The sequence below is a fragment of the Rhinatrema bivittatum genome, chromosome 4 (genome assembly GCF_901001135.1).
Source record: "Rhinatrema bivittatum chromosome 4, aRhiBiv1.1, whole genome shotgun sequence".
NCBI classification, from domain to species: Eukaryota; Metazoa; Chordata; class Amphibia; order Gymnophiona; family Rhinatrematidae; genus Rhinatrema; species Rhinatrema bivittatum.
The window spans coordinates 376,939,109-376,967,065 of record NC_042618.1 but is presented as its reverse complement, the minus strand read 5'-3'; the positions used below and the strand labels follow the sequence as shown (position 1 = coordinate 376,967,065).

Genomic DNA, 27,957 nt, shown 5'->3' with positions numbered 1-27,957 from the left:
GAGTTGCTGAACTGTAAAGAGAGACTATAGGTAGTGAGTAGACAGGGTATGCTGGAAATATAACCAGTGGTAGATGATACACTCACACTTGTAGATATCTGTAATGTCTTCTTAAGCAACAGAGAGTCTTCAGTATTCAGGAACAGGAGCTGTAGGTGAATATTGGTTCGTATAGGCAGTCTGAAATAGAACTCACAATAACTGTGTATGGGATGGCTTCTGGAATAGAAGAGAGGCTAGGAGAGATTTAGGAACATAGGCCCTCGAGGAGTGAGTGCTGGTTCAAATCTGTAAATCTGTAATAGTAATCCATAAGATATAGGTATGCAATATCTTCTGAGGAAGAAGAGAGTCTGAGGAAGGTATTAGGAACATAGGCCCTGGTGGAGCGAGTAACGGTTCCTATCTGCAATCTGCAATGGTAACTCATGATCTCCGTACCTGCGATAACGTCTTAGACTGAAGGGAGTCTTAAAGATTAGGAACATGGGCCCTCGTGGAGTGAGTACCGGTTCCTGTCTGTAATAGGACTCACTGTGTTCACATCTGCGATCGCCTCCAGGCAATAGGAGTCTTCTGAGTCTTCGGGAACGTAGGCCCTCGAGGGGCGAGTACCGGATCCCGTCCAACAATCTGAAATTAAGAAGAGAGAGAGCGGTGCCCCTGAGGAGTGGGTACCCCTAGGTGAGTCTGTAGAGACAGAGCAGTGGAGAAAGGATTCCCTGAGAGTTGCAAGGAAGGGGTTCCTACCCTTGTCCTTGCTAACTCGAATTGAATTAGCAATCATAGACCATTTATGTTGGAAGTGGATGACGTCATTATGGGGGGATGCCCCCGAGGTTCGCGCCCTTGCTGGTACAAAGTCTGGAGTACGCGGATGTGCCCTTACATCATCAGGAACATGGCGGATCCGAAGCGTCAAGCCAGCCCGGGGATTCCAGGAAGAAAATGGCGAAGAGAAGCTGCGGCCGTATTTGTCCATCAGACCCGAAGGGAGCCTCCACAAAGGTAGAGAGGGTGGAGCAAGGGTGAGAACTGGCAAGAACGCAACACCCCAATATTTAAAAAAGTCTCCAGGGGTGATCCGGGTAACTATAGACCAGTGAGCCTGACTTCAGTGCCGGGAAGAATAGTGGAAACTAGGGATGTGAATCGTTTTTCAACGATTAAAATTATCGTCCGATAATGTTAATATCGTCTTAAATCGTTATAGAACACAATACAATAGAAATTCTAACGATTTATCGTTAAAAATCGTTAAATCGTGTTAGTGCGCACTAACGGGAGTTAGTGCGCACTAACAGAAAATGATACAAATTGACACTTTCCAGGTCAGTAAAGGTCAGTTAGGAATGAATATGTGTTCCTATTGGCTGGCTGCCCTCTTATCTATTGATGTTACCAAGGTTCCCACTGAGGTGATGGTTGGGGGGATGGGAAATGGAACTGGAAACTCACGAACACCAACAGAAAATGAAACAAAGTGTTGACACTTCCCAGGTCAGTAAAGGTCACTTAGGAATGAATATGTATTCCTATTGGCTGGCTGTGCTCTTATCTATTGATGTTACCAAGGTTCCCACTGAGGTAATGGTTGGGGGGATGTGAAATGGAAACAGTTGGAAGCTTGACAAAAAAAGTAACGTGATGATCATCACTCATGTGACTAGAACTTGTTTGTTTATTATTTTTGTTTATTTTTGTCAGGAAGCTCCCCCCTGTCTGTGAAGCCAGCCTCTCACTAGTAATGCAGGGAAGGAGCTGTCTCACCCTTCACCATCCTCCCCCCCCCCTCACCCACACACCATTCACTGGCTGGGACATGGGGAGGGGAGGAGTGAGGGTCAGGAAGCTCCCCCTTGTCTGTGAAGCCAGCCTCTCACTAGTAATGCAGGGAAGGAGCTGTCTCACCCTTCACCATCCTCCCCCCCCCCCTCACCCACACACCATTCACTGGCTGGGACATGGGGAGGAGTGAGGGTCAGGAAGCTCCCCCCTGTCTGTGAAGCCAGCCTCTCACTAGTAATGCAGGGAAGGAGCTGTCTCACCCTTCACCATCCTCCCCCCCCCTCATCCACACACCATTCACTGGCTGGGACATGGGGAGGGGAGGAGTGAGGGTCAGGAAGCTCCCCCCTGTCTGTGAAGCCAGCCTCTCACTAGTAATGCAGGCGGGATAGGGCACTGCAGGCAGGAAGATCACAACACCCCTGGTGTCAGGGTTAGGGCACTGTGTGCAGGAAGATCACAACACTCCTGGTATTAATAGGGATAGGGCACTGTATGCAGGAAGATCACAACACCCCTGGTATTAATAGGGATAGGGCACTGTGTGCAGGAAGATCACAACACCCCTGGTATTAATAGGGATAGGGCACTGTGTGCAGGAAGATCACAACACCCCTGGTATTAATAGGGATAGGGCACTGTGTGCAGCAAGATCACAACACCCCTGGTATTAATAGGGATAGGGCACTGTGTGCAGGAAGATCACAACACCCCTGGTATTAATAGGGATAGGGCACTGTGCAGGAAGATCACAACACTCCTGGTATTAATAGGGATAGGGCACTGTGTGCAGGAAGATCACAACACCCCTGGTGCCAGGGTTAGGGCACTGTGTGCAGGAAGATCACAACACTCCTGGTATCAGGGTTAGGGCACAAGTTCTAGTCACATTGACTGATCACATTACTTTTTTTGTCAAGCTACCAACTGTTTCCATTTCCCATCCCCCATATACTGTCAGTGGGAACCTTGGTAACATGAATAAACAAGAGGGCAGCCAATAGGAATACATATTCATTCCTAAACTGACCTTAACTGACCTCGAGTTAGTGCGCACTAATTGGAAAAAACGATTTTTAACAATTTTTTAACTAAAAAATCGTGCCAAACACAATTTTCTTCTCCTGACAAATGATTTTGATCGTTAAGACGATAGGGCACACGATTCACATCCCTAGTGGAAACTATTCTCAAGATCAAAATCATAGACCATATAGAAAGACATGATTTAATGGAAAACAGTCAACATGGATTTACCCAAGGGAAGTCTTGCCTAACAAATCTGCTTCATTTTTTTGAAGGGGTTAATAAACATGTGGATAAAGGTGAACCGGTAGATGTAGTGTATTTGGATTTTCAGAAGGCGTTTGACAAAGTCCGTCATGAGAGGCTTCTAAGAAAACTAAAAAGTCATGGGATAGGAGGCGATGTCCTTTCATGGATTACAAACTGGTTAAAAGAGAGTAGGATTAAATGGTCAATTTTCTCGGTGGAAAAGGGTAAACAGTGGAGTGCCTCAGGGATCTGTACTTGGACTGGTGTATTTCAATATATATATAAATGATCTGGAAAGGAATATGATGAGTGAGGTTATCAAATTTGCAGATGATACAAAATTATTCAGAGTAGTTAAATCACAAGCAGACTGTGATACATTACAGGAGAACCTTGCAAGACTGGAAGATTGGGCATCCAAATGGCAGATGAAATTTAATGTGGACAAGTGCAAGGTGTTGCATATAGGGAAAAATAACCCTTGCTGTAGTTACACAATGTTAGGTTCCATATTAGGAGCTACCACCCAGGAAAAAGATCTAGGCATCATAGTGGATAATACTTTAAAATTGTCGGCTCAGTGTGCTGTAGCAGTCAAAAAAGCAAACAGAATGTTAGGATTATTAGGAAGGGAGTGGTTAATAGAACAGAAAATGTCATAATGCCTCTATATCGCTCCATGGTGAGACCGCACCTTGAAAACTGTGTACAATTCTGGTCGCCACATCTCAAAAAAATTTATTTTATTTTATTTATTATTTTTTATATACCGACATTTGATCTGATATATCACATCGGTTTATATTCAGTTACTGTAGGTATTTCCTTATCTCCAAAGGGCTTACAATCTAAGTTTTGCGATGGAGAAGGTACAGAGAAGGGCAACCAAAATGATAAAGGGGATGGAACAGCTCCCCTATGAGGAAAGGCTGAAGAGGTTAGGGCTGTTCAGCTTGGAGAAGAGATGGCTGAGGGGGGATATGATAGAGGTCTTTAAGATCATGAGAGATCTTGAACAAGTAGATGTGACTCGGTTATTTACACTTTCGAATAATAGAAGGACTGGGGGGTATTCCATGAAGTTAGCAAGTAGCATATTTAAGACTAATCGGAACAAGTAGCACATTTAAGACTAATCACTCAATGCACAATAAAGCTCTGGAATTTGTTGCCAGAGGATGTAGTTAGTGCAGTTAGTGTGGCTGGGTTTAAAAAAGGTTTGGATAAGTTCTTGGAGGAGAAGTCCATTAACAGCTATTAATCAAGTTTACTTAGGGAATAGCCACTGCTATTAATTGCATCAGAAGCATGGTATCTTCTTAGTGTTTGGGTAATTGCCAGGTTCTTGTGGCCTGGTTTGTCCTCTGTTGGAAACAGGATGCTGGGCTTGATGGACCCTTGGTCTGACCCAGCATGGCAATTTCTTATGTTCTTATGTAAAATTGTGTGTCATATTGCAGCGTTATCATGCAATAGGCTGCAATATTTGGTCAAAATACCCACTCACATGTAGATGGGCTGCATTGAATGCATTTGCATGCATAAGATTTACATACATGCAAATCAGCTTATGCCTAGTTAATTTGATGCAAATGCACTAACACAGTTGGTCAAAGATACCTAGTGGTTAGGGCAGTGGGCTACGAACCAAGAGTTTGAGTCCTGCTGTCGCTCCTTGTGACCTTGGGCAAGTCACTTTACCCTCCATTGCCTCAGGTACAAACTTAGATTGTAAGCCCTCTGGGGATAGGGAAATACCTACAGTACCTGAATGTAAACCGATGTAGTATTTCAGATTGAATGTCGGTATAAATAAAAAAAAAACAAACAATAATAATAATATTGCAGGAAAAGTTAGCTTCAGCTCTGGAGCTGGAGATAACATTTCCTGAGATGGACTGAGAAACTAACACACCTTCCAGTACTTCTAGGAGTTGACAAAGGGCCAAGAGGCCCAAACTCCCACCATCCAAAGTATATAAATAGACCCTCTAGGGTCAGTTTAGACCCCTGTCTAACCCTGTAGGGAAGTGGTGGTGATTCCCACAAAAGAAAAAGAGAAAAGTTTTATAAGTGCATAGTGAATCATTCCCCTTATCCTAACCCCTCCCATTTATCTGTAAAATGTCCCCCAGTGATAACCAAGCCACGCAACCCAATAAAAGCTCCTGTCCCTATTTCCTGCCCCTCTGGTCCCCTCACCAAACAAACAGCAAAATCCTTGGGGTCTAGTACGCCCCATTTAACCCCTCCACCCTTGAAAACAGGCCCTGGTGGTCTGGGTAGGAAGCTGAACCTCAAACCCCACTCTTGGAACCCCCTATACCTTTAAAATGATCCCTTGTGGGCTACTGGTGGCATGGAACAGGCCCCCTAGCTCTGGGCCTGGTCGATGCCATATTTCAAAATTGCAACTGGCCTTTGCCCCATCACACACATTTGTAAAACTTTGTATTTCCTTTGAGGGGGGTCTCCACTGTCACCCTAGATAGCAAATGTGTGGGCAGGTGGCCATTTGTGCACTTTTGGGGAGAGGGGGGGATTTGGGCCTAAGCCCTTTAAGTCGATGGTGGCCCCAGACAATAGGGGCTGCCATTGCATGTTTCTCCGCTCCCCACCCCACCATGTTATTGTTTATCATGGAGTTTTTCCATGTTAAAGAATAACACAGTGATATCACCACGATATTTTGTCGGGGAGATGCATAATATTGCAGGACACCACCCCCCCCCCCCCCCCCGCCTTTGATATTTTAGCCTTCCCATGATAAAATATCATGGCTTAGTAAATAGGTACCTAAGTCAGAATTTAACCAGCTAAGTGAAGCTGAATATCAGCACCATTATATTAGACTTGAAAAGACAATCTGCATCTATTATTTTCCTATTCTGCCCATAACATGCACTGGGAAAGTCTTCCCTAAATGTGACTATTTGCATGCACATTGTGGAATATTTTCACTTTTAGCGGTATTAAGGGAGGGAAATTATCAAACAACCAGTTTATGCATATAAATAGCTTTGAATATGGTCTTCTTTGTATCTATGTTCCAGCATCCTCCTGTTCCTTCGTCTCCCCAGGTAGTACCTCTCAGACTGTCTTCTCAGTACTGACCTTGGCCTGTTCTTGACTACGTTGATCGCTGCCTGGATTTGACCTTTTGCCTGTTTCCTCAACCACGTCTGTACGCTGCCTGGAACCGACCTCTGCCTGATTACTGACCACGTCTGTACGCTGCCTGGAACTGACCTCTGCCTGAACTCGACCACATCTGACTGCATCCTGGAACCTGACCTCTGCTTTGGCTGACTACCCACGGACAAACTACTGGTATTTTCCCCCTGCTCTGGCTGAGTATCCATTGACTGACCACTGGCTCTGACCCCTGCATTGACTGACCACATTTCCTTGACTCTGGCCTTGATCCTTGTCATATATTCAGAGACTCTCTTTTGTCCTTCTCTGGCACCTAGCCTGAACATCGACCGTGCACCCTTGATCGTGGTGGGCACACCTCTGAACTTTCTCTCAAGGAGATCCTGCGAAGCCCACCTAAAACCAGGTGGCCCGGGTAACCAAGGGCTCAACCTGAGGAAACCCTGGGATGCTAGTGGTGAAGCTCCAGCTAGCCTCTGTCTCCTCTTGTGCTCCGCCTCCTGGTGACAGGCGTGCTCTCTGGGTCCAACCAGGGAGCCTACCAATCCTGCACTAGGCCAAGGGTCCACCTCCCGGCGCAACATATTGTTTTCCAATGGGCAAAAAAACTAGCTTAAAGAAAGAGGGGGATTGTGACAGATCACAATGTTTTGATACATCTCTATTTAAAATTCCGTAATGTATACCCTGTACTGTATTACATATCAGATCTACTGGGACTTCAAAATCTATAGTTTGCCTTGTTCAAATTGAAAAGAAGTGAATATTTACTGTTGTGAGGAGGCAAGTGCTAGCAACCAGAAACAGCTCAGAAATGTAAGAGGGGTGGGTAACCAGAGCTACTGAGGGTTCATCACTGCAGGGAGGCAGCAAAATTGGGAAGTGTGAAAACAAGAGTAAGAGGCAAAATAGACTGCTGGGTTTTGTAGACTTGAATGGGTAGGGTACAGATTCAGCTGGAAGAGAGTGGCATGAATAGATTCAGGTACCAATGATTAAGTAAAGTTTTCAAGAAGTACAAAATCCCTGAGAGAAGGAAAAACAAGGAAGACATTGAGATAGATGCTGAGGAAGGTTATGAGGCTGAAGATCTTGCCTACATGGTACTGCTAGGGTGGCAATGAAGCCAAAGAAGCTAGGGCTGGTGAGGGTGGGACTAGAGCCACCATTAACAGGTGGTAAGGGACTTTATAAAAGACCCACTGTTTGAGACTTGTGTTGCAGTGATAGCACACAGCCAGGAGGTAAAGTCCTGGTTTGGTATGTGGAAGTTGGGTAAGCTTGCACAGGAATGAACATATGGGATGCTACTGTCTGGTAGAAATGGAATTGTGTTTCATCTGTGCAGTAACAGACTAGGAATAAAAGTTGCTGTTTCAGATCATCTGTCCACACTTGTGAGTATTTGGACTGTTCAGGTCAGGGGGTGTGAGTGGTGAATTGTCACAGTTGTATGCCCAATATCATGTAGCTCATCAAAGCTAGAAGAGACTGTGCAGTCATCAAGTACTACTATCTCACCATGTCCGATTGCATAATGATTGATTTAGAGAAATGGTTACATGATATCAGATTGGGTTTTCTCAATTATCACATAACTGGAAATTAAGCTACTTAATATTGGATCCTTTCTCACTCTCACATTGATCGGTAATGTTCAACTCTTGCTCTTTCTGCCATTTGGCAGAAAAGCTGCATTATTAACTGGAAGGACCATCCTTACCGTCATTTTATTGGGATGATGCAGAGCATATTTTTGGCACTTTTTCACAGGAAGAGAAGGGGAAAAAACTGTTTTGGTAATTGTAAACAGCACAATAACAGATTTTTCAAACTATACCAGCAGTCATCTCACTGAACATCTGGAAAAATCCTCTGTCATGCTGCCAATATAATTATCAATGTAGTTAACAGTTGTTAAAATAAGATTAATCTAAACAGTGAAAATTAGCCAGTCCTCTAACATAGCTCCAGGAGTGACATCAGAGCCTGGACACCCTCCAGACACTACAGAAGGCAACAAAGTTACAGAAACTGAATAGAGAATTATAATGGATAATTGTAATATAAGTAGATAATATAAAATCATGTTAATGATATTAGTTGTAAACTATATGTAATGAATGTATGCTAACATTAGATTTTTTAACATGTAAACCAAACTGAATTTTCCACACTGCCCTCTTCATGTGGAAAGCTAGCTTAGATTCCAGATATTGTAGATGTTAGAGGTGCAGTAAACATATTTTCACTTGTTTGTTTTTAATTTTGTTTCATTATTTCCTTTTTTTCCCATTTCATTTCTTGTTTCCTTCTATCTGTTTAAAACCAAAACAAACAATAAACAAACAATAAACAAAAAATAAAGCAAATAGAAAAAATGCCAGATCCATCCTATTTCCTTCATCTCTGTTGCCATCACCGCTGGAACCAAAGCTCTACAGTGTCTTCTTGGACTCCCCCAATGACTTACCCTATCCATGGGTTTAAGGGGAAGGTGAAATCCCAAGTTTCTCCTGCCCAACTGGGTCCCTGTTTCAAAATGGCATCAGCAGACACTGAGGCCAGTGCCATTTTGTTGTAGTGAGGTATCCCTGTAGGCAGGTACAGATATACTCCATATAACAAAATAGTGCTGGCCTCAGGGTCTACTGGCACCATTTTGAAACAGAGACCTGACAGGATAGGAACAATTAGGGATTGCTTCTGCCTCTTAGACCAGAAGAGGGGTAGAGTCATGGGAGGGGGCCCCTGCTCCAATTGAAAATGAAACACATTAAAATGTTTCAGTATTGGGGCAAGTATCCCTCACTGGGGACAAGTATCCCTCATTGGTCTCCAATATTGAAACATGCAGCAATCCATCCTTTCCTGAAGAAGTTTGACTTAGATAGTAAGACTTGTACAATTACTGTCAATATCATCTCTGTCCTTTTTAGCAAAGATTTTTAATCAGCTGTCCATCATCAACTCAACCAGTTTTTGCAAGATAATCTAATATTAAACCAATTTCAGTTCAGGTTTAGGAAACAATTCAAATCCTTTTCCTGTCTTACCTTAATGTATTCAGGAAAGGCTTTGATAGGGGCAAAGTTTTGTGTTCATCATATGCCTAGACATCTCAGTCGCATTCGATGCAGTCAATCATGAGAAACTGATATACTTATTTATTTAGTTATTTATTAAAAATATTTATAAACCACCTATAGTATCACAGATATGCTAGGTAGGCAGCTTCCAATCAACATGAACATTGTAACATTGATATACTGCTTGAAAGAATACTGGATTGGTGGTAAAGTGCTAGATTAGTTTTCCTCCTATTTGACTGATTGAAGTTACCAGGTATCCATTGCTGGAAATCATTCCTTATGGTATTCCTTGAAAAATGGTGTCTCCCAAGGCTAGGCCTTATCAGCCTCATTTAACATTTATTTGACTTCTTTGTGTAAATTATTGGCTGGGCTTTGTGAGGGATACGTTATATGCAGATGATATTCAATTCTTTCTCCCAGCTTGGGATGAAACTTTTCAAATGGTGTCCGTTTGTCAGCAGTTAAATGTTGGCTAACATTTAATATATTGGCCTTGAATATTAACAAAACTGAATTCATGGTTCATCAGCACTCTGAAAGATTGATGATGCCTCCCTCATTTATGTTTGAAAATACATCTATTCCCATAGTAACATAGGTAAAGAGCTTGGGCGTCAAATTAGACTCTAACCTATGTATGTCCTCTGAGATTGGTGCAAATGTCTGTTAGGTTATTTTAAACTTCGGTTAGTGAGACCTTTATAGTCATTGCTGAATAGCCATGACTTTCATTCAATTGTGCAGGCGTTACTTTTTCCAACTTTAGATTACTGTATTGCATTGCTTCTGGGTACCCCATGATTTCTCTGCTAGCTCTGCAAGTCTTACAGAACTCTACTTCATGTCTGATGGGTGAAGAAAGTGGAAGTAGCTGCACGTAGCCGCGCGTATCTTATAAAATCTAGGGTCGGCGCGCGCAAGGCTGCGCAAAATCGGCAGCCTGCGCGCGCCGAGCCGCGCAGCCTGCCTCCGTTTCCTCCAAGGCCGCTCCGATTTCAGAGCGGCCTCGGAGGGAACTTTCCTTCGCCCTCCCCGCACCTTCCCCTCCCTTCCCCTACCTAACCCACCCCCCCGGCCCTATCTAACCCCCCCTTACCTTTGTTGGCAAAGTTACGCCTGCTGGAAGCAGGCGTAACTTTGCGCGCGTCGGCCGGCAGCCCCGCTCTGTCCTCCGGTCCTGGGGGCTGGTCCGGAGGCCTCGACCACGCCCCCGAGCCGGCGCCACACCCCCGAAACGCCACGGTCCGCCCCTGAAACGCCACGTCGGTAGGCCCCGCCCCCGACACGCCCCCGACACGCCCCCTTACAAAAGCCCCGGGACTTACGCGCGTCCCAGGGCTTTACGCGCGCCGGCGGCCTATGCAAAATAGGCGCGCCGGCGCGCGAGGGCCCTGCGCACGTAAATCCGGAAGGATTTACTCGCGCGGGCCTTTCAAAATCCGCCCCAATGTGTATAACCTTCTGAGGACTTTGCAGTCATCTTAAAGAGGTTTCCCTGAGGTTCCTTCAGTTTGGCACGCCCATTTTGTTGATACTCAAGAGCAGACATTCTCCATGGCCAGGCGTGTTATCTAGAACTCTATTCCACTGGAGTTACATATGCTTAAATGTACCAGATCCTTCAAAAAGCTATTAAAGACACATTTATTGACCCTGGCGTTTATATAAGTTTAATTTCTTTACTACGTGAAGGGTATTTTTTTGATCATTTTTGTTCTGTGTGTTTCTCATCGAGTTTAAATGTTATTTTTATGTATGTTTCATTGTAGAGAGCTATGGCTTGGTTGCATATAAATGCTTGGAAAAAAATTTAAAAAAAAATTCATTTATTTTTGTTTTATTTGTAATGTCAGCTATTTTATAATGTCAGCTAAGATTAAAATGGCAGTAATTAGAAAATCAATATATAAGGTGAATTTTAAAAGCTGGATTCATTCCGAAATCAGGAGATGGGCATGAATCTGGCATTTGTACATATCCACCTGATTTTATAAGACGGGCAGATGCGTGCCCAAGTGCCGATGCACGATTGTTGGCCAGAAAAAGGGGAGCGATGTGGGCGTGGTGTGGACGGGGGGCGTGGGTGTTCATGGGCAGGGCCAAGAGATGTAAGTGCAAGTACCTACATGCCTGGGCATGCGCCCAGGTTCAGTGCCAAATAACTTTACTTTTGCTATGGAGGAGGTGGAAGTTTAAAAAAAAAAGTTACAGGCATCTGTGAAGAATTTGAGGGGTCTGTGGGTAACTGGGGGGGGGGGGGGGGGAGTGCAGGCGAAAAAGCCAGGGAAGGCAGGGAGGACCTTGGAGAGCACTGGACAAACTGGCGGACAAACTGGTAAAACTGTTGTAGTTGCACGTCTTTAAACCAGCTTACGCCGCTGGTGCTCACAGACACACACGTGCATATTTGCACTACGATCCTGTTTGAAAGTTACCATCTTAGTGAACGAGTATTTAAGACCAGTTAAATGATATTGAAAATGTAAATGTGGACGTATGTGTGCGTGTATGGGGGGGGGGGGTCACATTAGGTATAATACAATATAAGAAGCTACTATGGATAAGTCAGCTGCTAGTCTTTAAAGTACATCTACAAGTATTTTGAAGGCATTACCTTATACTTCGGAATAGTTGTTAAAAGTTCTTTTACTGGAACATCTGTGCCTACCACGCCTAGAAGAACCCCTTTTGATCTCTGAAATAAAGACATACAGATTTACTCAGAAAGGTAAGCCATCATTTTTGAAATAGTACAGGTATTTAATACTATTTTCATTCTTTTACAGCTGCTGAAGGACCCAGATGTCTCATTGCCCAATTTTGCCAACAGCTGGGAAAAAACAGGTTAAGTGCATCACAAGGCAAAACAAATAATGGTGGCAATTATCTCTTTTCCTTACACTTCATTTGAAAACAATATATTGTATAGTTTAGTACAGCATGTCTACAAAATATGCATTTCAAAGTAGAACAAGATATGCTTTACATAAGAAAATGAGTGTATCTCATGTCCCAATGTACCCTGCCATGTGGCATTCATAAATATAAATATGGAGGTCAATATTCAAAAGCCATTACGGATAACTTAAAAGTTATCCATCTAAATGGCAAAACCGTCATATTCAGCTACTTATCTGGCTAGAATTTAGCTGGGGGCAATTCCAGGGAGGAGTGGAGTTAGCCAGATAACCGCACTACTGAATATACCCTGCTAGTTTGCCAGATAAAATCTTTCAGCTAACTAGCCAAGCTGCACAGCTGCTGAAAATGAACCCCAAAGATATTAAAAGAAAACTACTTCTATGCATTTAACAAGGTGTTAGTCATATAATATTCTAGTCTTCATTGAGACATTTGATAATTGTTAACATGCATATCTAAAGCTGTGCCAGAATATGAGCTATTTGGAACATAGAAAGCTGATGTAAAAGGCAAGACTGGTCTCAATGCATCACGCCTATCTTCTGTTTAGCTACTGGCACAATAGAATACTCTGAGAAGTCTCCATAAAAGTAGCTTTCTTAAATAGCTCCTTTATTTGAAGAAACACAGTTCCTATCCATTATTCTTAATTAAGGCTATCATACGAGATCCTCAGCAACAGCAATCTATTATTAACAGAAATTTCTTTGGATCTCATGATAAATCTCTTGATAGTCCGAAAAAAAAAAAAAGCCATCTAGAGCAACGGTTCTCAACAGGTTTGTCAGGACACACTGGTATGTCACAAATTCTCGGGGGGGGGGGGGGTGTCATGGGGCCAACAGGAGGTTGCTCTCTCCTCATCAGCCCTGCTGGGAGTTGGCTGACTTCTTTATTGGGCATGACAGGAGGCTGCTCTTGCATCCTTCTCTTCCTAGAGCACTTGGAGGTTGTTCCCTCCTTCCTTCTTCACTCCGATCAGAGTGAGACATCACCAGCTCCTGCTCTTGTGGGCCTGTCAGTATACCAAATTTATGTTCCCTCTCCAGGTCCAGCAGTCATGCTACTGATGCTTTCTTCACCCCATGGGACCCGGAAGTGACAGTCAGCAAGAGCATAAGAAAGACAGATGCGTGCTCTGCACACATAAATTCACTGCTGATTTCTGCTGCTACTGATCCTCCTCTCTCCCTAATGCTTCTTACTTTCATTTGCTGCCGGGAAGGATGGAAAGAGATTCTGAACTGGATTGGAGGCTTTTTTGCTGTCTGGGAACCGGGAGGAGGGGGAAATGTGGGTACTGCTAGGCTGGGAGCGGGAGTGTTTGAATGTGGTTAGGCAAGGAAGATTGGGGAAGAAAGGGATCAGAAGTCTGTTGACAGAGGTGGGGGGTAAGAAGAGGTCTGGGCAGACTGCTTTACAGAGGGGTGAGGGTGAAAGGGAGTGTGGGTACTGTTAGGCAGGGGGTGAGGCGAGGAAAAGAGACTGGGTAAGGGTGATACTAAGCAGAGAAATGTGGAGAGATAGGGGATCAGGAGTCTACTAGGCAGGAAGGCATAGGGAGATGGGGGTCAAGAAGTCGAAGTGGCTGGGCAGGGCCAGGAGGAGGAGAATGGGAATTCGGGAGATGCTGGGCAGGGAAAGATGGGTATAGGGACTTTTAGTCATGGAGGAGAGATGGAAGTATGGGAGCTACTCGGCAGGGTGAGGAGCGGGAGATCAGGCAGATGCTAAACAGGAAGGGGGTGGGAAAGAGATGGTCAGGGTATGCTACCCAGAGAGAGGGAGAAAGGAAGTGCAGGGCAGGAAGAATTGAGCAGGGGAGAGAGGGAGCATGGAAAAGAAGATGCAGAGAGGGGAATCAGGAATGCAGGGCAGGCATATGAGAATGTGAGGAGATGACTGAAAAGTTGGCAGAAGAGAGGGATGGGGCATGGAGGGGGTGTGATGGAGTGAAAAAACCCATAATATGTCAATTTTGGGAATGTGCATTTCTTCTGTCTTCGTACTTTGCTTAGTATAGGAGGAAATGTGTCTAGTTCTTCAGTTTTGCACTGCATGCAGCGTGGCTTCTTGTGGTTTCTTTCCCAGTTTTTGTCTCCACATTTGTAATTTGTGCTCTTTTATTCTGAGGTCGACATTCAGCCGTGGAGTGGATAATTAAGGGAGTCATTTTCTATCGATATTGCACGCGAAAAGTCCCTTTTTGCGTGCGATAGCTAGATAGGGGCGGTGTTGGGACTGGAAGAGGAGGAGTCGGGCGGCGTTGGGGCAGACGCTGCAGAAACTTCACTAGCGGCGATAAGGTAAGAACCTTTATTGCTGCCAGTAGCAAGCCCAATAGCACCACATTTCACGGTGGCGCTATTGGGTGCGAAAGCCGGCAGCGATAATACTGCGGTGGAGTGATCGCTGCCGGAATTCCCAGGCCCGCCCCCCCGCACACCCCCCATTACCGCTCGATTCAGAAAACTTTGCAAAGATAGAAAATCAGGGCATTTTCTATCTTCGCAAAGTTTTCTGAACCGAGCGGTAACGGGGGGTGGGGGGGCTGCAGAAGCCAGCAGCGATCACACCACCACGGTGTGATCCTTGCTGGCTTTCACACCCAATAGCGCCACCATGAAATGTGGTGCTATTAGGCGTGCTACTGGCGGCGATAATGGTTCTTACCTTATCACTGCCAGCGAAGTTTCCACGGTGTCCGCCCCGATGCTGCCCCAACTCCTCCTCTTCCGGTCCCGACGCCGCCCCGACTCCGCCCCTATCTAGCTATCGCACATGAAAAGGGACTTTTCGCGTGCGATAGGGATAGAAAATGACCCCTTAAGTTAGCCAGCTATATAGCTATCCAGCTAACTTAACAGGGATATTCAGCGGCATAGCCACTATGGTATGGCAGGTTTGTATACCATATGCTGAGTGGGGTTTTTGGAGTTTTTTTAGGTTTTCTATTACTTTACGATGCACCTGAGGGATTTTGTTTAACTGTTATTGAGATGACACCAGAATCAGAATATATTTTTGTATGATGCATTGCTCTGTACTCATTTTTGGAGTGGTTGGGGGGGGGGGGGGGCGGAAGATTCCTCTGGATACAGAATATATGTTTACACTTAGCCCGTCATAGTCATGTGTTCCGTCACTCATATGAGCATCATATTCAGATGTGGTCCAATAGAAAAAAGGTTGAGAAACACTGATCTTCAAAAACACTTATAGTGTAGTAGGTGGTGATCCCTGGCTAGAAGGTTTCCTCATTCATTTTAATTGCTGAGGTATAAAATGTTGCATTTCTTAATATAAAGAAGAAAAGTCCATAGAACGTGAGCACATAATTTTAGCAAAAAGCAGGGAGTACTTAAATATTCCATTCCTATACAGATTGAGTCCTTCTAGCTTTTAGAGGCCGGTGCAATAAAAGTGCAAGGCAAAACGGGCACTCATGTTGATCACCCGTTTTCCTAACACACGCACATCCACAGCCCCTGGGCACCCGATGCAATAGGCAGATGAGCTGCTGCACTAAAAAGGATATGCTAGGGGAAATTGTGTGTCCCTAGCACATCCTTAGCATATATAGGCAGCTTTTAAAATCTGCTCAGCACCCGCTGGCTGGACATGCTCACGTATCTCCCAGTTTTGGCACATGCCCGCCTTTTAAAAGTCACCCCATGGTGTCCCAAATATTTCACACGTAAAATAGCCATGTGTATATTTATAAAATGGGTAGAGAAAGTTTACATTTCCTTGCATTGGAAATTAAAGTGCACACTGAAATATACGCAAATGTTTTGGAGCCGAGATGTGCAGTATTTTATAAACTGTGCAGCTCTCACAGCACAATTTATAAAATTCCAGCATTCATCTCTGCATGTTCGCTTTAGTGTGAAAAAATGCTGTACCGTGGATAACTTTGAAAGCTGGGCTCAAAGTTAGGTGCCTGGTGCTGATATCAGCGCTAAGCAACTAACTTTTGTCCTCACCCTAATTCTGCCTAAGGAGCCACCCCACATTATAGGGCCCTAAATTTAGAAGCCCAAGTGAAACTACGATCCTCAACCGTAATGGGCAGCAAAGTTGGGCACTTAAATCCCTTGAAAATTGATTTAAAACTAAAGGTTGAAATGATTCAAACTGCTACATAAAGAGGGGGGTCTAACAGTATTTCCTGGTAATAGGGCATCAATTCATATAGGGGGTAATTTTCAAAGCCACTTATGCGTATTAAACCCAGTTTTATACATGCAAGTAGTTCCTTGATTTAGCCCCAGTGGGTATGTGTGTGTGAAAGTGCGCAGAACAGTTTTTGTGCCTACTGTTACATACAGGATCAGGATTTGCACGCCTACTTTTGATTTTGAAAAGTAGGCATGAAAATCCCACATACACAATGTTACATCAGCTCTGGAGCAGGTATAACTTTAGGCATGCATGCATGCATGCCACGGGGGGTTCCGAACATCCCCGTGAGCTTTCAACGTGGATCGATGCGCTGTGAGAATTCTGGCTAAAGTCTGTGGGTAATAAATACCACCCACAGACTCAACCTATGTGGGGCTGTTTGAAAATTACCCTCAGAAAGCAAAGTTGCATGCCAGAAATATCATGTTAGTAATATGGAGAAAGAAAGAGGGTGAGTACTTACAGTCTCATTTTGCTTACTAAATACAGGCATGGCAACAGTGGTCATCAAAACCAATCCCTGATTATCAGCAAGCTAAATATGAAAAGAAAATCGCATTACTCATAAGAAATTTCATGTCTTTAAAGGCACTGTAAATTGTTTGGATTTTATGGAGACTGACCCTTTTATATGAATGAAGTCTGCCAATGGGAAATACTTTTAAAACATGGGTGGTTTTTTTTAAACAATTGGTAACCGTGTGCTCAAAATATGATGAAATCTATAACAGAAGTAATAAAACAACTATGAAGGGATAAAACACGTACATGGGCTTACAATTAATTGTGTTGCTCCTGTACCTGAATTTTGCATCCATTTATTCAAATGGTACTTTGGTCTTAATGCCTTAATCACGGGCACTGTGACTTGAACGCTGAGCATCCTCAGGGTTTTCCCGCTTAACAATAATCAGCAAAGGTTAGCAGTCCATTGGGGTTGCTGCTTTTAGTCTTCTGCCTTTCACGGACCCAATTTACTAAGCTTTATTCCCATCAATATAGAATGGGGGAAAAAAGCCTTAGTAAATCAGGTCCATGTTTTCATGTAGACTTAACAGTTATTTTGGTATTTGAGTGAAATACAGTTATAAAGTTCACATCTACATTGGAAACGTACTATATCAAATACATAAATAAATAAATAATACAATATTTTGATACATCATAGATCTGGCTCTATCATCATCTAAAAATCATGACCTTTTCTATACATTACAGATCTAACATGTGAGTGTGAGGGTGGTGATGCATTGACATTTTCAAAATTTGATAAATATATTTTTATAATTTATATAAATTAATTATATGCAGATAATGACTGCTTGTGAGGGCAATAGCCCTTAGCCATTAACTACAGACCAAGGGGTGAGCAAGGAAAAAATATTGGTTGCATTTGGGCTGTGTCGGGGAGAGGATTTTTTTTTTTCACATGTGTTAGATCATTAATTTAGGGAAATAGCACATGCTGTTTGCAAATAGTGCACACTATTTTTCAAAATGAATGATCCAAACATTTTTTGACATTTTTTGATCAATCGATGTTTCAGTTCAGTTGCAACTAAGTAAAACTAAAATTGATTCATTCATCATGTTTTTCACATTTGGATCATCCAAATGCAGATTGCCACTATAACTATTTTTTTCAAAATTACCTTGTTTGTGAATCAGTGCTTAAAGTCAGAGCTACCTAAGGTCTGTATTGGCAAACAACAAAATCATAATGGACTGTATTTTCAAACGAAAGCAAATTAAGTGCCCAAGCAATGGCAGAACTAAACACTTTGAAGGTTATATTCATAAAACGTTGAGTTCCTAAATTATAGGCTCCTAAGTTAGGTGCCTAAGGGGGTCATTTACCAAGCGGATCGCACGCAATAAGGGACATTTCGCATGCGAAAAGTCCCTTATCGCATGCAATACCAAGATGGGGGTGGAGTCAGCCCCGGAGGAGGAGGATTCGGAGCAGCACCAGGGTTGACGCCACAAAGACTGCACTAACAGCGAAAGGTAAGCACATTTATCGCTGTCAGTTCCGCGCCGAATAACTACACCTTTTATGGTTCTACTCTGACCACACCCACTCCCCCCTTTTCTAACTTTTTGATTTGTGCTCATACCAGGATATATGTGTGAATTTGGGTGCTTTTTAAAATTCGCACAGCGGTCGCCAGCCCAAGACATGCCTGGAATGCCCTTAAAGAGGAGGTGGTGAAGACAAAAAGATTGAAACAATTCAAAAGGGTATGGAATAAATACTGTGGATCCCTAAAGGCTAGAGGATGGAAATGAAGAAAAGAATGAATGGGGATAACTTGCTGGCGCATCGATTACTACCCTTAACCAGTTTGCCTTCATAGTGGCTGATGCAACTCATTCATGGCTCTCTGCTTCAACAGCAGGGGGAAAAGCAAAACTGGATTTGAACAGCAACCAAAAAGGCCCCCGACTTTTATGGTCTTGGGAAACAAATAAACATGGGGGTAATTTGCTGGTGCGGCAGTTACTACCCTTAACCTATAAGCCAGATACTTTGATGCAAACCCAACATTGCTCTCTGCTTCAATGGCAAAAGGTAACTGGGAATTGGATTCAAACAGCAACCAACAAGGGTTCTGACTTTTGTGGTCTGGGAAACTGATAAGCATGGGGATAACCTACACGCTCAGCAGATGCTACCATAAGCTTTCTGGGCATACTGGATGGACCATTTGGTCCTTTTCAGCTATCATTTCTATATTGCTATGTATCTCATGGCTTTGGTGTACATAGGGCTTTTAAAATTCACCTGTAATTTTTCAGCTGAAAATTCACATATATATATATAGAAGCCTAAAGTTTAGGTTTCTCACTTTAGGACTGCTATTTGTTTGCCCAGATTTAAGCTCAAAATTAGATGTCTGCTTCTGAAAATCATTGCTAAACTCCTAACTTCTTCTCCCTGCCCCAACTCTGCCCCCTTACCCTTCCACTTTTTATGCTCCTAAATTTAGGACTTAATGAATCTAGGACTCTAAATTTAGGCACAGTAAATTTTCAAAAAGGTCAATTTAGGAGCCTATCTCCAAAAGTTAGGAGCCTAAGGCCTGGATTTTCTAAGGTCGCAGACCTTAGAAAATCCAGCGGTAATAGGGGGCGGGGTGGTGAAGCGGGGGGGGGGGGGGGCCTGCGAAAGCCAACAGCGATCACACCACTGAGGTGCTATCACTGACGGCTTTCGCACCCAATAGCGCCATCGTAAAAGGTGGTGCTATTGGGCAAAAAACTGGTGGCGAAAAAGATCCTTACCTTTCTGCTGTCAGCGGTGTCTTCACGGCGTCCACCATGGTGCCGCCCCGACTCCTCCCCTTCCGCCCCGATTTAGCTATCGCATGCGAAAAGGGACTTTTCACGTGTGATCCGCATAGAAAATGACCCCCTAAGTCCTTTGAAAACTGGTCATTCATATTCAAGTCAAAAGCGTATTTATTTTTTTGGTAAGTATGGAATGTCACTGTTATTACTCACTGATTATTACTCATTGATTAACCAATATGTGGGCAAACACAGATATAAATATACAGCTGAGCCAGTTTCACAAGCATTTGCTGTGCTCACTTTTAAAAACAGAGCTTCCTATTTTTTAAACTATGTAATATTTTTCTTGTTTTACCTAACATAGTAACATTCAACTTGCTTTTGGATTTTGCCTGAAATGAATTATCGATTAATACATACTGATACATTGTAGTGTGTACTATTTTAAATTAATTGTTCATCACTGCACATTGGCACTTCTTGGTATGTACTATTTGTCTCTATCCTAAGAGCTACTTGTTTCATGATTCACTACAGTAATGTATTTTCCCTCAAAGTATTTCATTTTGGTCTGGTCACAAGAAAAGCATACTTGTATTTAAAATATATTTAATTTTTCAGTGATTTTACTGTTCTTCATGACCAGTCATTGTAAATGTGCATTTTTTACATGAAAAATCAACAAGTAAGTCTGCCTGTTACAATACTCACCATGCATAGGGCTATACAGGAAACTGAAAAATAAAGTTGTACAAAATAGAACTGTCCAGGACAACAGCTAAAGCCCTTTGACATTAGCTGTTTTCTAAGCTGCCATTTGGTGATAGAAAAGAAATGGGCGGCCTCCCCAGTACAGATGTGCGGGCATCACAAATAACCAGGGCACCCGATGCACCCATGCTGATGGCTGCCCCAACTGCACCCTGCGACGTACCTGAACTGGCGGGAGGGGAGAGGTCCGACCTCCCTTCCCCCCTGCATGCTGGCAAGAATGGTGCCAGCCTCGTGTCGCCGACGCCGTGAGGGAGATGACGTCATCAAAGCGCGCCCCGATGTCGGGCCGCTTGATTGGCTGAGGGGGAGAACTAATCGCTGTTGTCGGGGGGAGGCGGCCGGCAGACGATTTAAATCCCGCTGGCACCCTCGAGCCAGCCTCTTTCCTCCTGAGTGGAGATGTTTCCCCACCCGTTCCCACCCTTGTGTAGTTAGAGAATTTTGTTACATAGTGGGTTTACAATACAATTATCTGTTAATCTGTCATGGCAGCAACCAAGTCCAGTACTGCCTATGTAAATGCAGAAGCATTAAAAGGAAGCTGGGAGGTGCTGATATGTACGGGAGAGGCCTAGGGACCCTCACCCATTTGCCATGGATGATCAATGTCGGACCCACGCTCGGGGCCTTGACAGATCAATGCTGTTACATGGGGAGGGGCTCCAGCAAGGCATGCTTTGTGGTGGCCATACTGGAATCCCCTCCAGTGAATGGGATACAGCAGCGGGCTTGCTTTGTGGTGTTCCAAGCCATGATCCCATCCGGTTCTTGGCGCTCATGACGTCTGTTCCTTGGTTCGCTTGGCGCGAGACCCCACTTTTCCACTTGGGCAGATATTAGAGTACCGGCACCTTCCCGGCTGCGATTTTGTAAACATTTATTGAACGGACTCGGCGCTTAATTAGACTCCCTTGTTAGGGATTCTAATAAAAGGCTGAGGACATTGCATCCAAATTGTGTGTCACATTTTCCTTGTGTTTAATGGGGGAGCCCAGAGAGACTGGGATGGGGGCAGATAAAGAGCCCACGGGTGTCTGGATTGCCCGGTTAATGATGTATATCCCTTGAGCACAACACTTGTCCCACTGCTAACAGTGCATCATATTAACTGGCAGCATGCTAACTGCTTAATGAATATTATTCTCCTTACATAATTATGCACAAAAACATAAAACCACAAACACAATGAAGATATGTTGAAAAACACATGAAAAGGTATGATTGTTTCTTTCAGCGAACACAAACTCTTGAATACTGTACAAACACAGATGGCCACCAAGTGAGAGGTGTCAACTTTGAAGTGTTTTTAGTTTAGAGGTGAATCTTCACATATAATGGATAATGATTTTTCTTGTCATTACTGTATGAAAAATGTTGTCTAGCCTTCCTAGCTGCTAAATATGTTTTATTTCCTTTCAATAGTGATTTCAAGAAGGGGCCTGTGTGGTCTTGGAAGATCTAGCACTATAATGTCTTTCTTTAAAAAAAAAAAATCACTATTTACAGAGATTTCCTTTCATAGCAAAGGAATGGAGTTGGACCACCATTCATGTGATGGAGTCTGGAGGAAAGAGCATAAGATCATATCTTCCTTTTATACATTTACAAGGGTGATGCAACCAGGGTTGCTATCAGAGAAGATAGTTTCTTTCAGCTACTTGAGGGATTTTCAAATCCAAATACTAAAATAATACAGAACTGGAGCTCAATGAGTTTCTTTTGCTATTTGGCAGTCTCAATCAATAACTTCTATGGAGTGCACTAATCAGCTATGTGGACATTAGGAGTGTGCAGCATAAAAATTTTTGGTTTGGCTCATTTTTTTCATTTTGGTTTGTTTAATGGGGTTTTTTTCAGTTTGGTTCATTTCCTGAATCAAAAAAAAACAACCCCCAAATATTAAAGCCTCCAAAAAAAAAAAACACCACCACCAAAAAACCCCCAGTCAAATTGCATCTTCTGTAACCCTCTAACTACTCTGTGAAATTTAACTCATGGCCCAGCCTGCCTGATTTGGTGTCTCTGAGCTCAACCAATCCTACCTGTACCTCTCCGATCTCCATTCACTCTGCTGAAAGCAAATGGAGTCCAGAGCCAAGGCCCAGCTGGGGCCTCCTTGGCCCCTCCCACCAACTCATAAATATATGCAGGCTTCCTGGCCCCCTTTTATCTCCTTCCAATGGCTGCCCATAAAAGAACGTTAAGGACCGGCGAGAGGCCTACTTGCTTTGACCCCAGTGAATGTATCTTTAAAAACTGCACTAGTGCACTTCAGACACTGCAGTGATGTCACTTTGGTACCATGCTCAATATAGCTGGTGCCATTTTTAAAGATATATTTTCCAGGGCCAGAGCGAATGGGCTTAGCTCTGGCCCTAAGCATTATTTTATGGGCAGCCGCAGGAAACGGGTAAGCGGGGGCTATGGAAGAATATTTCCAGCCCTGGCATATCTTTATGAGCAGGTGGGAGAGGACCAGGAAGGCCCAAGTCGGGTAGGCCCAGGCCCCAGGTTAAATTTTTCAGGGTAGGAGGCCCTTTTTTTCAAACAGTTGACAACAAATATGAAAATACTCGAAAATTATTGGAGATATTTGTAGGAGTCCATTTTCCATTTGGTCCCTTCAGAAAAAAAAACTTGAAAATGGCCTCATTGATTGCACTGTATGTATTTGTTTTTAACAAATGCACATCCCTAGTGGCCATCATTGCCCTGCTTAACCATAAGGTAGAATGCAACTGGAAAAAATTCCAACATGGTGAAATCATTATTTTCAGATAAGCAACAATTCAATTCTTCAGAAAGCAAAGGGAAAGGTGCTTTGAAACAAAATGCAGCTTAGCATTTGTGTAAACAGAATAGAATATGCCTTATTAGTTCTGTGATGAAGTTTCTTCTCTTACAATTTCCATGGTATTTTCGCTTTAAAATTCAGCAATAAAATGGAATTAACTTTGGAGTTAATGGAATAAGCCATGCTGAGCCTACTGTGGGGTTTTAATCAGGTTTTAGAATGGGTATTCTGGTGCTAAAGCTTTAGTACCAGGAAAACCCATGCTAAAAATCCATGGTATGAGATTAGCATGGCTGTCTGAACATTTCATGTAAACAAAGGCATTAGTTACTACAGGGCAATGCAGGGAGCCTTGCTATTGGGAAGACATTTTAGAAAATGTTTTTTAACATGAAAAATTTAACACCTGAGTCAGGGAAGGAGTCCAAGTGAAGTCACATTTCTGGTGGCCATTTTAGTCTATTATGTACCCCTATAGTGGTGTATATAGGTGCTTCTTTTTGGAAATATGAATTATGTTCTTTTTTTTTTTATGGTACATTTTGAGTGTGAGCCGAAGGATTAGATGCAGATGTGGAAGAACAAAGAAGAGAGAGGGAGGAGATAGAAAGAAGAAAGGAGGGTCCGTGAGTCGCAGGCAGTACTAGCTCAAAACATTCACAGAAGGGCACGCAGGCAGCGAATATTTCATCTGAGGACAGCACTGAGGGGGTTACTGAAGACAGATGTGATCTGGACATATAGGCTGAGCTCTATGACAATTCTTTCACAGAGATGATATTGACCCGCTAACCGATCGTGGACATTTATATAACAAATACAATTCCACACCACCAACAGACCAACCAGATCCTCCTATGAAGGTACTCTATGCATACCTTCTCCTAAGCTTTCCCACCTTAACACCACAAAAGAACGTGTACTATCCATTGCAGGTCCATCAACCTGGAATTCCATGCCACCCGATCTTCAGCAAGAACAGTGCACTCAGAAATTCAAGAAAAAACTCAAAACCTGGCTCTTTAAACAAGCATTTGTCTAATCCCTAATATCTCCAGTTACACCCCCCCCCCTTTTTCCTCTCCTACTCCTCGCCGTCTGCTCCCCCTTATTTATCTACCCTTCAATAGGTCTCCCCCTTTAAGCTTACACTCTCATTTAGCTCCCCTCTTCCCTTGTCTCTCCATCTAATCCCCCCCCCCCGTGCTCCCCATGAGCACCTCAGCACAATCTTGATGCTTCTTTTGTTTTTGTAACCTCGCAGCTCTGTCTCCTCTCATATTGTTAATATCCTATATTATTCTTTATCTTGAAATTCCTAAACTCTATTTGTTAATACTGCACCAGTTTCATGTATTTCTCTTTATTTGTTAATACAGGTCCTTGTAAACCGACATGATGTGCCAACGAATGTCAGTATATAAAAAACCTTAAATAAGTAAATAAAATAAATACATTTTATTTGCTTACTCATTTACGTGATTTATATTCCACCTTTAAAACTCCTCAAGGAAGATTATATTCAGGTACTGTAGGTATGTCCCTAGCCCCAGAGAACTTAAGGGGTGAATTTTAAAAGCCCAGCACATGGCAAAGCCAGGAGATATGCGCAGAAGTCGGACTGGCGCATGTTGCGCGGATTTTAAAAGGCACCCGCAAATGCGCGCATTTCCTGGTATGCACACAAATAAGAAGTTGAAAAAGGGGTAGGGTTTCGGTCTGGTCTGGGTCAGGCATGAACAGGACATGGACCTTCCAGGACTTTCATATGAAATGTATGCATTGTGGGGTAGATTTTCAAAGGGATACTCGCGTAACCCCCGAAAACCTACGCCTGCGCGCGCTAAGCCTATTTTACATAGGCTCGGCAGCGCGCGCAAGCCCCGGGACGCGCATATGTCCCGGGGCTTTCAAAAATGTGCGGTCTGGGGTGGGGCCGGGGTGTGGCAGCGATCCGGGGGCGTTCCGGGAACATGGCAGTGGTCCGAGGGTGGGATCGGGCCGGGGGCATTCCCGAGTCCTCTGGCACAGCGGCACAGCTGGCGCGTGCAAGGTAGGGGGGGATTTAGTTAGGGCTGGCGGGTGGGTTAGATAGGGGAAGGGAGGAGAAGGATGGTGGGTCCCGAAAAAAACGTTCCCTCCAAGGCCTCTCCGATTTCGGAGTGGCCTTGGAGGGAATGGGGAAAGCCATCGGGGCTCCCCTTGGGCTCGGCGTGTGCAAGGTGCACATGTGTGCACCCCCTTGCACACGCAGACCCCGGATTTTATAACATGTGCGCGGCAGCGCGCTCATGTTATAAAATCAGGTGTACATTTGTACGTGCCAGGTAGCGCGCACAAATGTACCCCGCGCGTATAATATTTAAAATCGGCCCCTAAGTATTTATGCGCACAAGCATGCACCGAGGTTCCCTTCCGTGTAACTTTACTACTGCTATGGATGTCGTGCAATTAATAAAATAAAAACAAAATAGGCTGGTCAGCGGGGTTTTAAGGATTGGTGCTAACAGGATAAAAGGGAGGCTATTTAACTGGGGGGTAGGAAGTCCTATCCATTACCTGTGCAAACTGCGAACAAACTAGGGGAACTGGTTATTGCGTCAGTGTGCATCCCTTATAAAATTCCTCCCACTTACACGGTAGAGGCAGCATTTGCGCATACATGCACGTGTCCATGTAAAATTGTGCACACATGTATGCGCATACAGCCTATTTTATACCATGGGCGCATATACGTGTGTATGTTGTAAAATGGCCACGTCCTTTGGCGCAAGCTGGCATGCTTGCATACATTTGTGCCCACACAGCTGTTTAAAAGTTACTGTCTTACAATCTAAATGCCATTCCAGGTTTGGACAAGATTCTTGGTACTTTGCATTTTCTTGCCACTGACTCTTTCTGGAATATAGTGATTGTTTTGGCTGGAATGGACCAGTCAGCATTTTCGAGGCATTTCAGCCAGGTTTTCATTTATAATTGATGTTTGTACAGGTTTTCCTTCTATCTCAATAGAGAAACTGACTTTTTTTTTTTTGGCCCTTTTCTTCTTTTTCTTCTAGCTTAATCAGAATCAGGGATGAGATCTTTTTGCCATGATTCTTCATTCACAACTTCCCAGATATTTTTCCCCTTTTTTAATAGCCCCACCCTGTTAGTCTTGTCCTTCTATTCCCAGTTCTGAGTCTGAGAGCCGTGACTGAGGACTCCTTCTGGAATCCTGTGCCATGGGCTCTAACTGTGGCCACCATGTGCCTTGCTTAATGATGATCCTGACTCCCTCTCCCCAAAGGAGCAGTGAACATGGTCTCTGCAGTCGGCCCAGGGTATAGATGGCTCTATCTGGGACTTGAGCCCAGACCTCTCTAAATGGAAATTCACAGCACAGCCACTGAGCCAGTCTTCATTAAACCATTTTAATTAATATTCTGATGTTTTAGTTTTTATAAAGACACTTAACATTTCTAATTACTGTTGATTATTAAAAGGTGCAAACAACTTGCCGGTAATTGAAATCAAGGAAAACTTTAAAGGTAATCAATGTGGCAATTAATTAAGCCATCACATGGAAAACAAAAAAGTTAAATAGAGTGTTAAAGATTATTTGACAGCCTGCTCTTTTGTTCTCTACTTGAAAACTGTAGTGTAATATTTCCTGTTATCAGTAGACTGCAGTAGACTGCAAAGTATGCATACATTTTCTTTTTATGGTCATAGACACAGTGCACTATTGAAACTTAAAGTGCAAAAAAGATGGTCAACCATAAAATTCTAACCCAAGCTGTGGGCCACAAGGAAAGAATACTTGTTAAACTTACAATACCTCTGATTGTTTCTGGCACTCAACTAGCTCAATGTCATTAGAATTTTTTCCAGATGCTTTTTAATTCTAATCAGCTGCTAGTAATATATTAGTAATAATATGCGAAACATCCTGCTATCATTTCAAGCCCACTATCAGAGCATTTGTTGGAATATAAATAAGGAGCAGATTTAAGGATTGAGAAAAAAAATCCATTAAAAGGTGCAGAGAATTTTGTTTTGCATCAAATTGAATGCTTATATAAAAATATCCTCCAGATGTGCAGATGTTTGTGGCACAGATGCTAAAATTGAGCAGTATAGGTTTTTTTTTTCAGTTCATGTTGTAAGACTTCAGAATGGTTCATTTTGGTATGAATTTTTGCAAGTTTTTTTTTTCAAAATTTTATATACATTTTACTCAAGGCTTCAGATTTTATTTTCACTGAATTTTTTTTTTTTTATCTATTTCACAGCTTCTTATGGATGATTTTATGCTTGATGAAAAATGCCATTTGTAAATCTGGAATTTATAAGAAATCATCAGTATTATTACAGAATAAAAATTAAGTCAGTTTTCACTGAAAGTCACCAAAACCAAATTAATTTTCTCCTTTTGTTTCTCTCTCTTTCTCCAGAAAAGATAAAAATATAATTGTGATTGGTAAGCTCCTTCTTCACAGCCATGTCCATCACATGGTAAATTCTTAAGGTCTGGAAATTAGAATTAAACTCTGGGAGGGTAACTTTTAAATAGGTACATGGCCCACATGTGCTCACATTCACATCGACCTGCCCCAGAGATGCGTCCATTTTATGACATATGTGCATATATGCGTGCATGTTATAAAATAGCCTGAACATGCGCACATGTGC

The 27,957-nt window shown here is 43.2% G+C and overlaps 1 protein-coding gene across 3 annotated transcripts in view; it reads right to left on the bottom strand.

The window, feature by feature from the left end:
* The window catches only part of CACNA2D3 (calcium voltage-gated channel auxiliary subunit alpha2delta 3), a 1,571,161-nt gene that overhangs the window by 385,882 nt on the left and 1,157,322 nt on the right, over positions 1-27,957 (bottom strand). For all 3 annotated transcript variants that reach the window (XM_029600901.1, XM_029600903.1, XM_029600904.1), the window contains 2 exons: positions 16,885-16,956; positions 11,929-12,009 (listed from right to left, as the gene is read on the bottom strand). In XM_029600901.1, coding sequence (XP_029456761.1) covers positions 11,929-12,009; positions 16,885-16,956 — 153 coding nt within the window. The remainder of the gene's footprint in view (positions 1-11,928; positions 12,010-16,884; positions 16,957-27,957) is intronic.